This window comes from Salvia splendens, chromosome 15 (assembly GCF_004379255.2).
Source record: "Salvia splendens isolate huo1 chromosome 15, SspV2, whole genome shotgun sequence".
NCBI classification, from domain to species: Eukaryota; Viridiplantae; Streptophyta; class Magnoliopsida; order Lamiales; family Lamiaceae; genus Salvia; species Salvia splendens.
The window spans coordinates 21,686,651-21,700,879 of record NC_056046.1 but is presented as its reverse complement, the minus strand read 5'-3'; the positions used below and the strand labels follow the sequence as shown (position 1 = coordinate 21,700,879).

Below are 14,229 nucleotides of genomic sequence, written 5' to 3'. Positions count from 1 at the left end.
AATTCTTGTAACAAGAGTACCCATCGGATCAAGCGTGGTTTGGATTCCTTCTTGGCAATCAGATACTTAATGGCTGCATGGTCAGTATATACTATGACCTTGGCTCCTAACAAATATGGCCGGAACTTCTCGAACGAATACACCACTGCCAGCATCTCCTTTTCAGTGGTATCGTAATTCCGCTGGGCTTGATTCAAAGTCTTGGACGCATAAAAAATTACGTACCTCTTCCCATCGATCTTCTGACCCAGCACGGCCCCTACCGCAAAGTCGCTGGCGTCGCACATTACTTCGAAAGGATGGTCCCAGTCAGGAGCCCGTATGATAGGTGCAGATATCAGCTTTTCCTTGAGCAGATTGAAAGCAGCCTTGCATTGCTCATCAAAAACGAACTCCACGTCATTTTGAAGTAGCCTGGTAAAGGGTTGGGCGATTTTGGAGAAATCCTTAATAAATCGTCGATAAAATCCGGCATGCCCCAGAAAACCCCTAATCCCCTTCTGATCGGTAGGGAACGGTAAATTAGATATAACGTCCACCTTTGCTCGATCCACCTGGATTCCCCTTTCCGAGACCACGTGTCCCAGAACAATCCCTTCGGTGACCATAAAATGGCACTTCTCAAAGTTCAAAACCAAACTCTTCGCTTGACATCTCTCAAGAACTATATCCAAATGATGAAGGCAAGAATCGAACGAGTCTCCGTAGACCGTAAAGTCATCCATGAATATCTCTATGCAATCCTCAATCAAATCAGAAAATATGCTCATCATGCAACGTTGAAACGTACCTGGAGCGTTGCATAGGCCGAAAGGCATGCGCCGGTATGCATAAGTTCCGAATGGGCAAGTGAAGGTGGTCTTATCCTGGTCTTCAGGATCCACGCAGATTTGGAAATATCCGCTGTACCCATCCAAGAAGCAAAAGTACTTCTTCCCAGCGAGTCGCTCCAACATCTGGTCGATAAAAGGCAGCGGGAAGTGATCCTTCCTTGTTGCATTGTTCAGCTTGCGGTAATCGATGCACATTCGCCAACCCGTGACTAGCCTCGTTGGAATCAGCTCATTCCTCTCATTTTGGACGACTTGGATTCCCGACTTCTTTGGAACCATGTGGATCGGGCTGACCCACTCACTGTCTGGCACTGAATAGATAATCCCTAGCGACAACAACTTCAAGATTTCCTTCAATATTTCCTCTCGCATGTTAGGGTTTACTTTCCTTTGGGCATCTCGATGTGCCTTTGCTCCCTCTTCCAGCCTAATATGGTGCATGCAGACGTCGGGGCTAATTCCAACTAAATCTGTAAGACTCCATCCAATCGCCTTCTTGTTCTTGCTCAGCACGGTCAGTAGCCTAGCTTCTTGTTCCTTCGTAAGGCTGCTGCTGATGATCGCTGGATAGGAGTCCTCACCTCCGAGGAAGGCATACTTCAAATTCGAGGGTAACTTCTTCAGCTCAACTTGGGGTGGAAGTGTGTCTTCGGTTAGGGGGTTTTTCTCGGACTCTTCCCCTTTTTCTAAATCTCCTTCCGATGGTTCTTCTATACTGACTGGTAGCTGAGCCCCTGCGGCTCCTATGAACTCCGACTTTTGACAAAAATCCTTGATTGCTTCTTCAATTTCTTCATCGGTCAACCCCTGGCTACTGATCAAATCACACCATGCAGCAGCTTCTACGTCAGCCTGTTCATAAACATCCAAAGCCCGGAGTTTCTCCTGCAATAGTTCGGTCTCAAGAAATTCTTGGACTAAAGGGTCAATCACATCAACATAGCATAGATTTTCAGAATCAATAGGTTTCTTCATGGCATCATTTATATCAAAGGTAAACTTCTCCCCATGAAAATCAATGCAAATAGTCCCCTCAGCCATATCCACGATCGTCTTGGCCGTTCTCAAAATGGTCTTCCTAACAAGACTCCACTAGACTCCCTCGCTTCATGCTCACTCATTTTGATCACATAAAAATCAGCAGGGTATGTAAAATCATGCACTCTAACTAATACATTCTCTAAAACTCCCTCCGGACTTATGCACGACCTATCAGCCAGTTGGATCAATACTCTAGTACTTGACAGCCTCACTCCCTTCAACCGGTTATAGATAGACAATGGCATGACATTTATAGACGCCCCCAAATCACACATTGCATGCTCGACCTTCACATCTCCAACAGTTATTGGTAAGGTAAACATACCTGGGTCGGCTCTCTTGGGTGGTAACGTCTCTTGCACTATTGCTGACGCTATCCCTTCCACCATAATCTTGCCATCTTTCTGGGCTCTCCCGGCTATGAAGTCTTTTATGAATTTCCCAAGAGGGGGTAGTTTCACGGCTTGGAGAAATGGTATGGTGACATCCAACTTCCCAAAAATCGACAAATAGTCAACCGGGTTCTCTTTCTTCCTCTTTGTAACAAATCGGAATGGGAATGGTTTCTCCCCTTTTTTCTCATCTACTTGTCCCTTAGCAACCTTCTTGGAGTCTTTCCGGGGTAGTTCCTGAGTCTGGGCTTCCATTCTGGGCTCTTCCTCTCGATGAGGTTCCTTCCTGGTCAGTAGGGTTTCGGGTTCATCTCCTACAATTGGTGTAGCATCCAAGAAGAATGGATCCTGCATCTGAGGCATAGGCCTCCCTAGTTCTTCCGCTGAAATGGTATCGCCTCCTATCTTCGTTCCGTTAGATCCTCCACTAGGTCGTTTGGGTTGAGGCGCGTCATAAGTAGTTCCTGACCTCAACGTAACCTTACTCACATTTGCCTTGTCGGGCATTTGGACTGTAGATGGGAGTTTACTTGCATTTCCCTACAAATCCCCCACCGAACTGGCCAGTTGGGCTAACTGCCTATTCATCATATCCATGTTCGCCTTATGTTCTTTCTGGGCATTTTGCATCCCCTGCACGACCTCGTTATGGGATTGCAAGTCTCCTTTGATGCTCTGTTGTGACGCTAGCATTTCACCCATCATGTCCTCAACGGACCTCCTTGGCCTGTTCGGATTTTGGAAATGATTCGGCCCTTGGTGTTGATAGTTCTGGAAGTTTTGCTGGCCTTGATTAGGCGGGTATTGGTTATACTGGGCAGGAGAGACGTACTGATCTTGAGGATAATGATTCTGGTGCTGGGCTTGAAACTGATTTTGGTTCTGATGGTGTTGGGGTGCATGATTTGGCTGATTTTGGAAACTGTGGAAGTTTCTCTGGTGGGGTGGTACATAAACAGGATTCGGGTTTTGGTGTTGTGGGCTTTGATTTTGGGTTTGTTGGTTTCTTCCTGACCAGTTGGGCTGGTAGTCTGGGTTTGCTAGTCCACGGTTAGGGTTTTGGTTTGGATTGGGGTTATACTGGTTCTGTCCTTGGTTCTGATTTTGGCCCCCGTCTCCCCATCGAAAGTTCGGATGATCCCTCCATGGTGCTTCCCGTTGTCTACCCTGAATCCAATGCCCACTGGAATTGAAGTACCCCGCAGCATTGACCTGTTCCATATTCACGTAGTCACTAGGCTGTTCATAGTTCGGTCCTTGATTTCCCTGTTCTGCACCTTTGTAATTCCCAGCTGGGGGAGGTGGTGGGGTGCTTTTCTCGATCGCACTCAGAAGTGACTTCTTCAGCTCATCCATCTTCAAGTCCATTCTCTGCTCCAGTTTATTTTCCTGATCAGCAGACGAGACAACAGCAGCCCGCTCTCGGTTGTATCCTTCCCTTGAATGGTCATACTCTTTCTTTGCATTCAGTAGCTTCCTTAGGACTCTCTTCGCTTCGCTGACCCGTAATTGTGTGAAGCTTCCTCCTGACGATGAATTTGCTAGATCCTTAGTTACCGCGTTCATACCTTCGTAGAAAGTATGATGCACTTCAATGCCCGCCATGCAATGGTTGGGACATGATTCCAAAAGACCCATGTATCTTGCCCAATAATCGCTCAAGGGTTCATCATACCCTTGCTTCACATTAGTTATTTCCCTTTTCAGCGCGCTTGTCTTTGATGACGGGAAAAACTCGCCTAGGAATGCTGACTTGAAATCGGCCCAAGTCTCAATGGAGTTGGGGGGCAGGCGCATGAACCAGGTGTTGGCTTCCCCCTTGAGCACAAATGGCAAGGCCTTCAACCTATAATCATCCTCATTCGCTCCTGCTGGTCTCCTCTGCGCCCTACAAATTTTACAAAACTCATGCAGAAACTCATACGGCCCTTCATAGCTCTTCCCACAGTATGTAGGCAGAATCGCGATCACATGAGGCTTCACATCGCAGGCGGTTTGCCCTGGAGTGACGACTATGGCTTGCGATGGTTCTCCCTCGGTATGCGCGTTAAGGGTACCGATCTCTGGATCCTCATCTCCGTTGGCGGCCATCTGAACTGGAATGCCTTCCAACAGTGGTATCTCCTCTGGTATTGGTCCTTCTATGTTGTATTGCTCTTCGTCGCTACTCGAACCTAAGTCAGATAAAGCCGTCGACAACCCGGATCGAGTGGTTACGAGTATCGATCCTCGCTGAAGTATCTTCGGCCTCCACTGGTCAGGAGCCGATCTGCTTCTCATAAACTGAAAAGAAAAAAAAAAGGTTATGCACAATATATACACCGAAGTATCACTCACAGTAATTGCAAATAACGCTATCCATCCCCGGCAACGGCGCCATTTGAAAGGGACCTAGGTGCGTAGGTGTCGTTCAAGCAAGGATATATCCTACTGATCAGGATAGAGATCCTAACTAACCTAGACCTTGGTTTCAAAGATTCCTCAACCCACTTCTACTGATCAGTATAGTGGTGGTAAGGGTCGAATCCCACAGAGATGGTGCGTTCTTAAACTACCGCGGTGACAATCGGAAGATTTGGTTAGCTACCACGCTTGGGTTGAGTTTCTACCTAGGCTGGAACTTAAAAGAGGTGTTCTACTGGTCAGTCGGTAAGGAAAACATTTGGAATGTAACTGTGTATGTGGAATGGGGAGACAATTTTGTAACAGAAAATATTTGGAAGGTACGGGTTTCTACTTTTGGCTAAACAGAATATTCAGAGTGTAGTGGAAGTTTGATGACTGGGCTGACAGGGCTTATCCAAAAAGTGAAGGACAAAAGCAAAAGCATCTCGAAAAGTAAGTGGTCCCCTCCAATTGAAATAGACATCATCTTCTTCAACAAACACTTCCAAAATTCAGATAACAATTCCAGATTCAACACGGAAAACTCAGATGAATAACTCACAAACACAGATCCAAAACTAAGAAATCAAATCTAAAATCAAACACTGAAACTGGACTTCTGCATACTGGTCAACATGAAAGAACGATTCAGAAATTAAAACTAAGCTTGCATGCAACGATCTACTTTCCGATCAAACAGTACTTGTTTATCTATCCTAACGAAATTTGTTACGTAAACGGAATTGAGAGATTCAGCACTTTAAACACCGAGAAACTTTAGATCTAAGCTAACTAGGCAAGGGAATAAAGAAACACCTCAATAAACAAAACGGAAATCAACTTCATAGCAAAAACACGTTCGGATCTTCAACAAAGTACTTCAAAAGCAGAAAATATCCAAAGGCAAACAAGATCCAACGTAAGGAAAGCGAGAAATTTAAAACTACGAAAGCAATGTAAAAGTGTTTTGCCACTCCGGGCGATAAGACTCTAAACTACGATCTTGCTGGCTGGAATGGACGATGACTGGAATTCTGGGAACATCTGAACGTCAAGTGATCATGGCTATGGCGAGGCAAGAAGCGGGACACGGCTGAAAGACTGAAACTACCGAGAGAACTTTCTACCTCAAGATGGTGGTGATTGAGTGAATGTGTATGTGTAGATGATCTCTCTCTCTCTCCAATTTGGCTTTCTTTTATAGGGAGGCTACCCTTGATTTTAGGGTAAATCCTCGTTGCAATTTGACTTCTTTGCCCTTAATTGTGGGTAATCCGTCCCAGCTATCCGTCCTCTCCATCTCAAGCCGTTTTAGCACGAATACTGATCAGTATGAGATCATGCTGGCGCCTTCTTCACCTGAACATTCCGAAACTTCCCTACTGGCTAGAATGCTTAACCTGCACACTTTAAACAACTGTTTTGCAAATATAATCAATTAAGCACATCATACTGACCCGTAACCAAGGCCTAGAATACGACTTATCACCCTTTAACACTTAGAAATTACCGCAACAACTAGATCTAAGCTACCTAGGTAGAATGAAATAGATTTCAACCAAAAGAGATGCATAAAAAACAACTTCATTGCATAAAACGTTTGGATCTAAACGAAACACTTCAAAGATCACAAGTACTGAAAATGCAACAGATCCAACGAAAAGATAACAAGTAAGATTAACTAGGAAAGCGAGTAAAGATTGTTTTGCCACTCCGGGTGATGAAACTGCTACGACTACGAAATAAACTGGCTGGAACGATGGAAGGCGAATCTCCGGTGGACTGATGGAACTTCAGGTGACCATGGTTGTGGCGAGGAATGAGAAGATCTTGGATTATGCTGAAGGAACTGATCTACCGAAAGAGAGTACTCTAACTAAGTGTGAATGTCGATGATGATTCTCTCTCCAAGTGGCTTCCTTTTATAGGGAGGCCTGCCCTTGCTTTTTAGGGTAGACTCTCTTCGTGAAATGACTCTTTTGCCCTAGTTTGTGGTTGATCCTTCCCAGCAATCCTTCTTCTCCATCTCAAGCCTTTTTTGGCATGCATCTTGGTCAGTATTGCACCCTTCTGGCGCTCTTTTCACCTGAGTTATCCGACCCCTTTCGTACTGACTGGTACCCTTTTCCTGCACACTTTAGCAACTGTTTTGCAGATATAATCCAATTAAGCACGTTATACTGACTAGTAACCAAGGCCTAGAATGCGACCTATCACTGAACACGTTTGATGTATTCCCCAAGGGTTAGCAATCCTTGGCGGCAGTTTTGTAACTTAATACATACTACACCCTAGCCCCAAGGATTGCTATACCCTTGGGGAATATATGAAACGCGCTCAGCAAACATTTACATTACAGATCATAAATCGTCCATTACTGAAAATAAAAAAGTCATTACAGAGTAATATATGTACATTATGTGTATCGTTAAAAACTACTCCCTAGCCGAGATAATATTTGAACCCTAGATGAATGACTGAAACTCGTGCATTCAATTGGTCATCCTCATTCGACTTCTTCTTGCCTTCCCTATTGCATACAACATAATACAAGGTTGTAACATCGTCCGTCTTCTTCATCCCTTGTTTGTGCATATCAAAACTAACAGTGCGGGCATATACATCGTAAAACGTTAAAGCGAAATCTAGGGATTAGAATTTCTGACCGACGACGGGCTTCAAATCAGGAGAACATTCAGGTACAACCACGACAGTATAAAATCAAAATAAAAACGACTCAGCAAACATATACATTACAACTCATAACTCGTCCATTACTGAAACTAAAACAACCATTATTGAGTAATATATGTACATTATGTAAATCAGTTAAAACTACTCTACAACCGAGATGATATCTAAACCCTCGTTGAATGACTGAAACTCGTGGACTTTGGTAATGATTTTGTTACTTACTACATACTACACCCTAGCCCCAAGGATTGCTAAACCCTTGGGGAAAACAAGAAACATGCACCAAACAATCAAACACGGCCAAACTTAAATTAAACTGGTCAACAAACATTTACATTACAGATCAAAAATCGTCCATTACAGAAACTAAAACAACCATTACATAATAATATATCTTCATTATATGCATCAGTTAAAAACTACTACCTAGCCGATATGATTTCTAAACCCTGGATGAATGACTAAAACTCGTGTACTTTGACGACGGTTTTAATACTTAGTACATACTACACCCAAGCCCCAAGGATGTTAAACCCTTGGGGAAAACAAGAAACGTGCGCCGAACAACCATACACGGCCAAACTTAAATTAAACTGGTCAGTAAACATTTACATTACAGATCACAAATCATGCATTACAGAAACTAAAACCACCATTATATCATATAATATGTACGTTATGTGTATCAGTTAAAAACTACTACCTAGCAGATAGAATTTCTAAACCCTAGATGAATGACTGAAACTCGTGTACTTTGACGACGAATTTAATACTTACTACATACTACACCCTAGCCCCAAGGATTGCTAAACCCTTGGGGGAAACAAGAAAGGTGCGTCGAACAATCAAACTCGACAAATAATAAATTACTCATGACTTTGTATAACAACACAAAACATAACATACGCTCGATTACTCCACCAAATCAGAAATTCAGTTAACAAGTAGGAGAAAAATCAGTGCCACCAAATAAATAAGTACCTTCTTCCATTGTTCAGTAAAACACAAGCAATGACGGAGGCCTTCAACAAATCGGCGTTGTTTGAGACAAAATAAATACACGATTTTCTTCGATATTGGAAAACATAAACGAATTTAGGACCTTAATGTGTTGAATGGAGAATAGACGCTGAAATTTCAGGGAGAGAAGACAGATTGCAGTGTGTAATCTTTGAGAATAACCACTGAGATATGTGGAAGAGAAAATCAAGGAAGTTACAATATCAAACACATTTGTGTATCCCTAGTTTATCCTTTTTGAATTTTTTAATGATTTAATTTAAATTCATGTGGCATTATTTTGGGTCATCAGATCTTGAAATTGAATGGATGATATTAAAAAAACAATAGAACAAAATATGGAAAAAGGATATTGAATACATCCATTCCATATATATTTGAGTGAAATTCTTCAATTTTCAAACGAACAAGTTGAAAATGTTTGCATTTATATTGTGCTTTGAAATTTTTTTGAATTTGGATCATTATAGATAGCTAACTGTCATTGGTCCTTTTTCTTCACACTACTACAACTAGTTTGGTAAATAGGTGTGGGGATTTCTTGTAAGAACAGTGAATTAAATACTCCTTAACATATATACTACTACGTCAACATCAATAGTTTAATGTTACAATAAGTAATTATATGTTCTTTTTTCCAAATTAATTCCAGTACTCTGAAGTGATACTAGGCCTCCACCAGTTCTTATTATGTACTCCATATATATTTGAATATTTTAAAATATGAGGTCAAATCAATCAATTATACACTAAGGGCATCAGCAGTGGGCGCCCTAAGGTGTGCCCATTTTATCCTCCTACCATTTCATCTGCAGTGGGGCGCCCTATAAGCCGCCCTAAGGGGCGCCCTAAGCATTTTATTTTATTTGAATATTTAAATAAATACAAAAATTGGGATAAACCTTCATTTCATTTATAAAATTAATAAATTACAATACGAATTAAAAAAAATGCAAACTCAGCGACGACGGTTACGGGCCCACACTTCTTCAATCATGTTGTTCATGAGCTGAGCATGGTCTTGTTGGTTGCGCATTGAGGTCTGTCTAGATAGAACCTCATTGAAGCTCGTCGGTAATCCTCCAGTGGGTGGGGCGGTCGCCGTGCTGGAGGAGCTAGATGCACCTTCATCATCGGTCCAATTGGTGATGCTCCCACCTTCATGTTCGACTATCGTGTTGTGCAAGATAATGTACTTATACATGACATCGGCGAGGACTTCCTTGAACCAGAGCCTCGCCGGCCCTTTCACCATTGCCCACCGTGATCGGAGCACACCAAATGCCCGCTCCACATCCTTCCACGCCGCCTCCTGCTTTTGCGCAAATAAAACTCTCTTCTCACCGATTGGGCAGCCGATCGTCTTCAGGAAAACAGGCCACCTTGGGTATATGCCATCGGCCAAGTAGTACCCCATGTGGTATTGGCACATGTTGGCAGTGAACTCGATGGCCGGGCCATTGCCATTGCATTGCTCGGTGAAGAGGGTGGATGAGTTGAGGATGTTGATGTCGTTGTTCGACCCGGCTACACTGAAGTACTCATGCCAGATCCAGAGCCGATGGTCAGCGAAGGCTTCGAGGATCATCGTCGGGTGGCTGCCCTTATATCGACTAGTAAATTGGCCTATCCACGCCGTCGGACAATTCTTCCACTCCCAGTGCATACAGTCGATGCTCCCTAGCATCCCAGGAAAGTCGTGCGTCGTCTCGTGCATCTTCATCAGGCCGTGGCAATCTACAGCAGTCGGCTTTCGCAAAAGCCTCCACAACTCCCCTACAAAATCTCTTCAGACACTCGCGAGTTGTTGTCTCTCCGACGTGGAGGTACTCGTCGAATATGTCCGGAGTGGTGCCGTAGGCCAACTGACGGAGTGCAACCGTGTACTTTTGCAACGGCATAAGTCCGGGTCTACCGATGCCATCTTTCTGATACTGGAAGTATTCATCACGTGACTTCAACGTCTGGACAATACTGAGAAAAAGGTAACGAGGCATTCTAAACCGGCTGCGGAAAACAGTCGGGCCCCACCGTGGTTGCTCGGCAAAATAGTCTGCAACTAGACGTTCGTGAGCTGCGGCGTGTTTGCGGAGGACAAACGTCCGACGTCGAATAGGCCTGGGGATCTGCTCCGCCGCCGCCGCCTCCTCGCGCTTCATTTCGGCTAAGCATTCCGCCATTGCGTCTTGAACGGCTGCATTTAAGGCTTGAGTCAAGGTCGGACTACCGCCCTCCAAAGAACTCCGGTCGTCGTCGTGGTTCATTTTGGTTTGTGAGAGATGGAGAAATGTGAGAGATGGGAGAAATAAGAGATGCGAGAAATATTCGTATGAAAAATAGAATGAGAAACGAGGTTTAATAAATAGACAAAATTCGAAAAAAAAAAAACAAAAACGCATTGCATCGTCCGCGTCGCCCACAGTGGGAGGACGATGCCATATCGCGCTTCCTCCGCGGACTATCTGTCAGGCGAGGACGACGCATCGTCCATCGTCCGCGCACCCACAGTGGCGGACGATGGCGCGCCCGAGGCATCGGGCGGCCTATCGTCCGCCCCACCGTGGGTGCCCTAATGAGGAGGAGTATTAAATATAGCTTCTAATTCAAAATAACCAACATTAGTCACCACTGCAATGTTGCAAGTAATCAAATCATATGGAAAGGCACACACACTATGTTATAAATCAAGCTAATTTGGGTATCACCACCACAATACTAAGATTAATTTAATTACACTAGTTAGATCAACCCATAATATAAATATAGATTCATTAAACGTCCCTAATTTAGAAAGGGTAAGTCACCATCATCATTAATTCAACATATGATAGAGATTAATAGTACTAATGAATTTGTACAACTATTTCATGTAGTAGCCCTAGCTAGATATTGACGCCTTAGTGACGGAATCCGGTGGCGTAGGGGTTGAGGCTGAGCTCCAATGAAGCGGCAGCGATGGCATCTTCTCCGCGGTGGTGCCAGTCTTGCTTGGCGTCGCCGTGCATTGGGAAGAGGGGGAGGGTCTCGATCTCCGAGGCCTCCTCCTCCGCGGTTTGAAGCAGGGTTTGGTCGTTGATGCTTTTTGACATTTCAAGAAAAGGATAGGGCGAAGGATAGGGATCAACCCCAAACCATGCCAAATTCTGCCCTCCCACATTTGCATTTGGTGTTATGGAGCATTCCTGCATCATTACATGCTAAAATATGACCTTTTTATTATGAATCTCCATCAATAAATTACTAATTAATTAAGCTTGACTCATAAGCTAATTAGGTATTGCCCCTATTTCTCCCACCCCTCAACTTCTTGAAGGTGAAATTCAAAATAAATTTGAACCAGGAAAACTCATTAGAGGTGGGCTTCTCTCTCGCTATTTCCAAATTTTCATAAATATCAAAGTTAATGAAAATGAACCAAGAAAACTCTCTCTCTCTCTCTCTCCAAATTTTCATAAAGATCAAATATTGGATAATGAAAATGAACCAAGAAAACTTAATAAATAACTTATCTCTCTCTCTAAATTTTCATAAAGATCAAATTTTGAATAATGAAAATGAACCAAGAAAACTTAATAAAGAGCTTCTCTCTCTCTCTAAATTTTCATAAAGATCAAATTTTGAAAAATGAAAATGAACCAAGAGAACTTAATTAAGGGCTTCTCATTCTCTCTCTCTCTCTCTCTCTCATGATTTTGTTTGAAAACTCTTACATTGGAAAAGGCTGAACATTCGATTTTGTGTACCAATCACAGAATAAAAAAGACAGACTGGTTTAGAAATACATATGCAAACAAAAAAAGAGAATCTGCAGTAGAATCTGTACTCACTCTAAATCTATTCTCCATGGCCACAGATCCATAGCCATTGAGCAAGCCAGCAGCAGAGGAAGACGCAAAATTCCCTAAAAAAAGCAAACATCTTTGTTGAATTAAGGGAAAAAGGGTGGAAGAAAAAGTTGATGGAATTTTACCAGGGTTGATGTTAGGGAAGTTGGAGTAAATGGGATGATGATGATGATGATGATCGGAGGTGAAGCGCTTCTTCTGACGCTCGCGGGCCTTGTGATTCTGGAACCAGTAAAAGACGTTTTTGCCCTCGATCTTCCCATACTGGCGCAGCTTGGCGGAGATTCGCTGAATCTGCTCGGCTGTGGGAGACCTGACCCCGCTGTTGTAATAAAGATCCTTCAAGATTCTGATCTGGTCGCTTGTCGGTGTCCACCTCGTACTGCTCTGTCTGCACACCAAGCTCGTCGTCGTCGTTTTACCACCTCCACCTTGCTCTTCATTTCCTCCATTTCCTCCATTTCCTCCATTTCCACCTACCTGCTGCTGTTCCATAGAGAGAGAGAGAGAGAGGGTTAATTAGTTGAATGAGGGAAGAGGGAATTATAAAGAGGAGAGAGAGTGAGAGATGACAGGAGGGCACATGAAGGAAGGATTTGAGATTTGAGAGAGAGAGGATATCAGAGAGATATCTGAGAGAGAAGGACTGAAGTTGACAGAGCAAAGGCTAACAAAAAGGAAGGGACAAAAAGAGACTAGAAAGGAGCAATTCAGACACAATTGCTTGGATCAAAAGCCATCATATCCATCATCAAGATTTTCTTCTCTCATTATCCTTCCCTCTTCCCTTTCCACAATTGCTTGGATCAAAAACCCTCGTTTTGCTACTCTGCATGACTTTGCTTAAAATTAAACCCCTAATACTCCTAGTAATTAAGTACTAGTACACTCACTTGAGCCTAAATCAAACTCTAGCCCATTTTTTTTATGAAGATGACCCTAAATCAAACCCTAATTTTGTAGTATGAAATTAAAAGGAGTGGGTTTTAGTAATTAAACCCTTGTTTAGTAGAAAAGGGATTGGATTTCTAAAATCCCTATATTTAGAAGAAAAAGATTGATTTTTGTCCCAATAATGTGTGTGTTATGGATGATTTAATGTTTGAAGGATGATTATTCTTTTAATGGTGATATGTAGTGATAAAGCCAACTTAGTTAACTAGTGTACAGACCTTTCGAGATATGTTCTAGTGTACTTTAATAAAGGGACTACTATCCTATAAATGGCCTCACTTTTTAACTGCAAAAATTAATTTTTTTCTTTAGAATATATTTATAGAAAAAGTTGTGACAGAGAAATTAATTAGTGTGTGACTGAGACATTGATGAATAAGTGCTAAAATTTGACCATAGTATGACTGACCACAAAGCATTCCGTCTCTTAACTTTGAAATCATTTTTACGTTAAGTGTGCTCAAATGATTTACGTGTGCAATGAAATAGTTAGGGTTTTAATAGGCATATATCGTCATACTACATCCGTTCCATAGTAGTGTATACATTTCTTTTTGACATAGAGATTAAGAAAAATGTCTGTAATGTATTAAATAAAAAGAGAAATAGGAAAAAGTAAAGAGAATAAAGTAAGATGAATGGAAAAGTAAGTGAGAAAAAATGTGTTGACTTTTACTAAAAAAAGAAAATGACTCTATTACTATAGAACGTACCAAAATGATAAAATGACTCTCCTACTATGGAACGGAGTGAGTAGTATATTAGACCTCGTTACTATTAGTTGTATCCATATATTTCTGATTGCGTGGGAAGCTTGAAATGATGTTTCTAATAATTGTCAACCAATCTAGTACCTCCTCTCCCCAAAGAGATTATATTTTTCTTTATAGTTTATTCCCTAAAAATGTCATTTAAAAAAAATATCTTTCATATTAATAGTATTTATTAATATATTTCCATTTTCTACTTAACATATAACACAACCTCATTTAAACTTTCGTACCACCATCCAAAGGTGACATCTACCTTGGAACGAAGAGAGTATTTATTATCGAGGCACACACA

The 14,229-nt window shown here is 42.3% G+C and overlaps 1 protein-coding gene across 1 annotated transcript; it reads right to left on the bottom strand.

Moving 5' to 3' along the window:
* Positions 1 to 11,254: 11,254 nt before the first annotated feature.
* On the bottom strand, positions 11,255 to 12,715 carry LOC121768052 (protein WUSCHEL-like). The gene is made up of 3 exons (XM_042164399.1): positions 12,336 to 12,715; positions 12,193 to 12,266; positions 11,255 to 11,547 (listed from the first exon to the last, which is right to left on the bottom strand). The coding sequence occupies exons 1-3, from the start codon at positions 12,703 to 12,705 to the stop codon at positions 11,263 to 11,265; spliced, it is 729 nt and encodes a 242-aa protein (XP_042020333.1). The 5' UTR covers positions 12,706 to 12,715; the 3' UTR covers positions 11,255 to 11,262.
* Between the last annotated feature and the right edge of the window lie 1,514 nt (positions 12,716 to 14,229).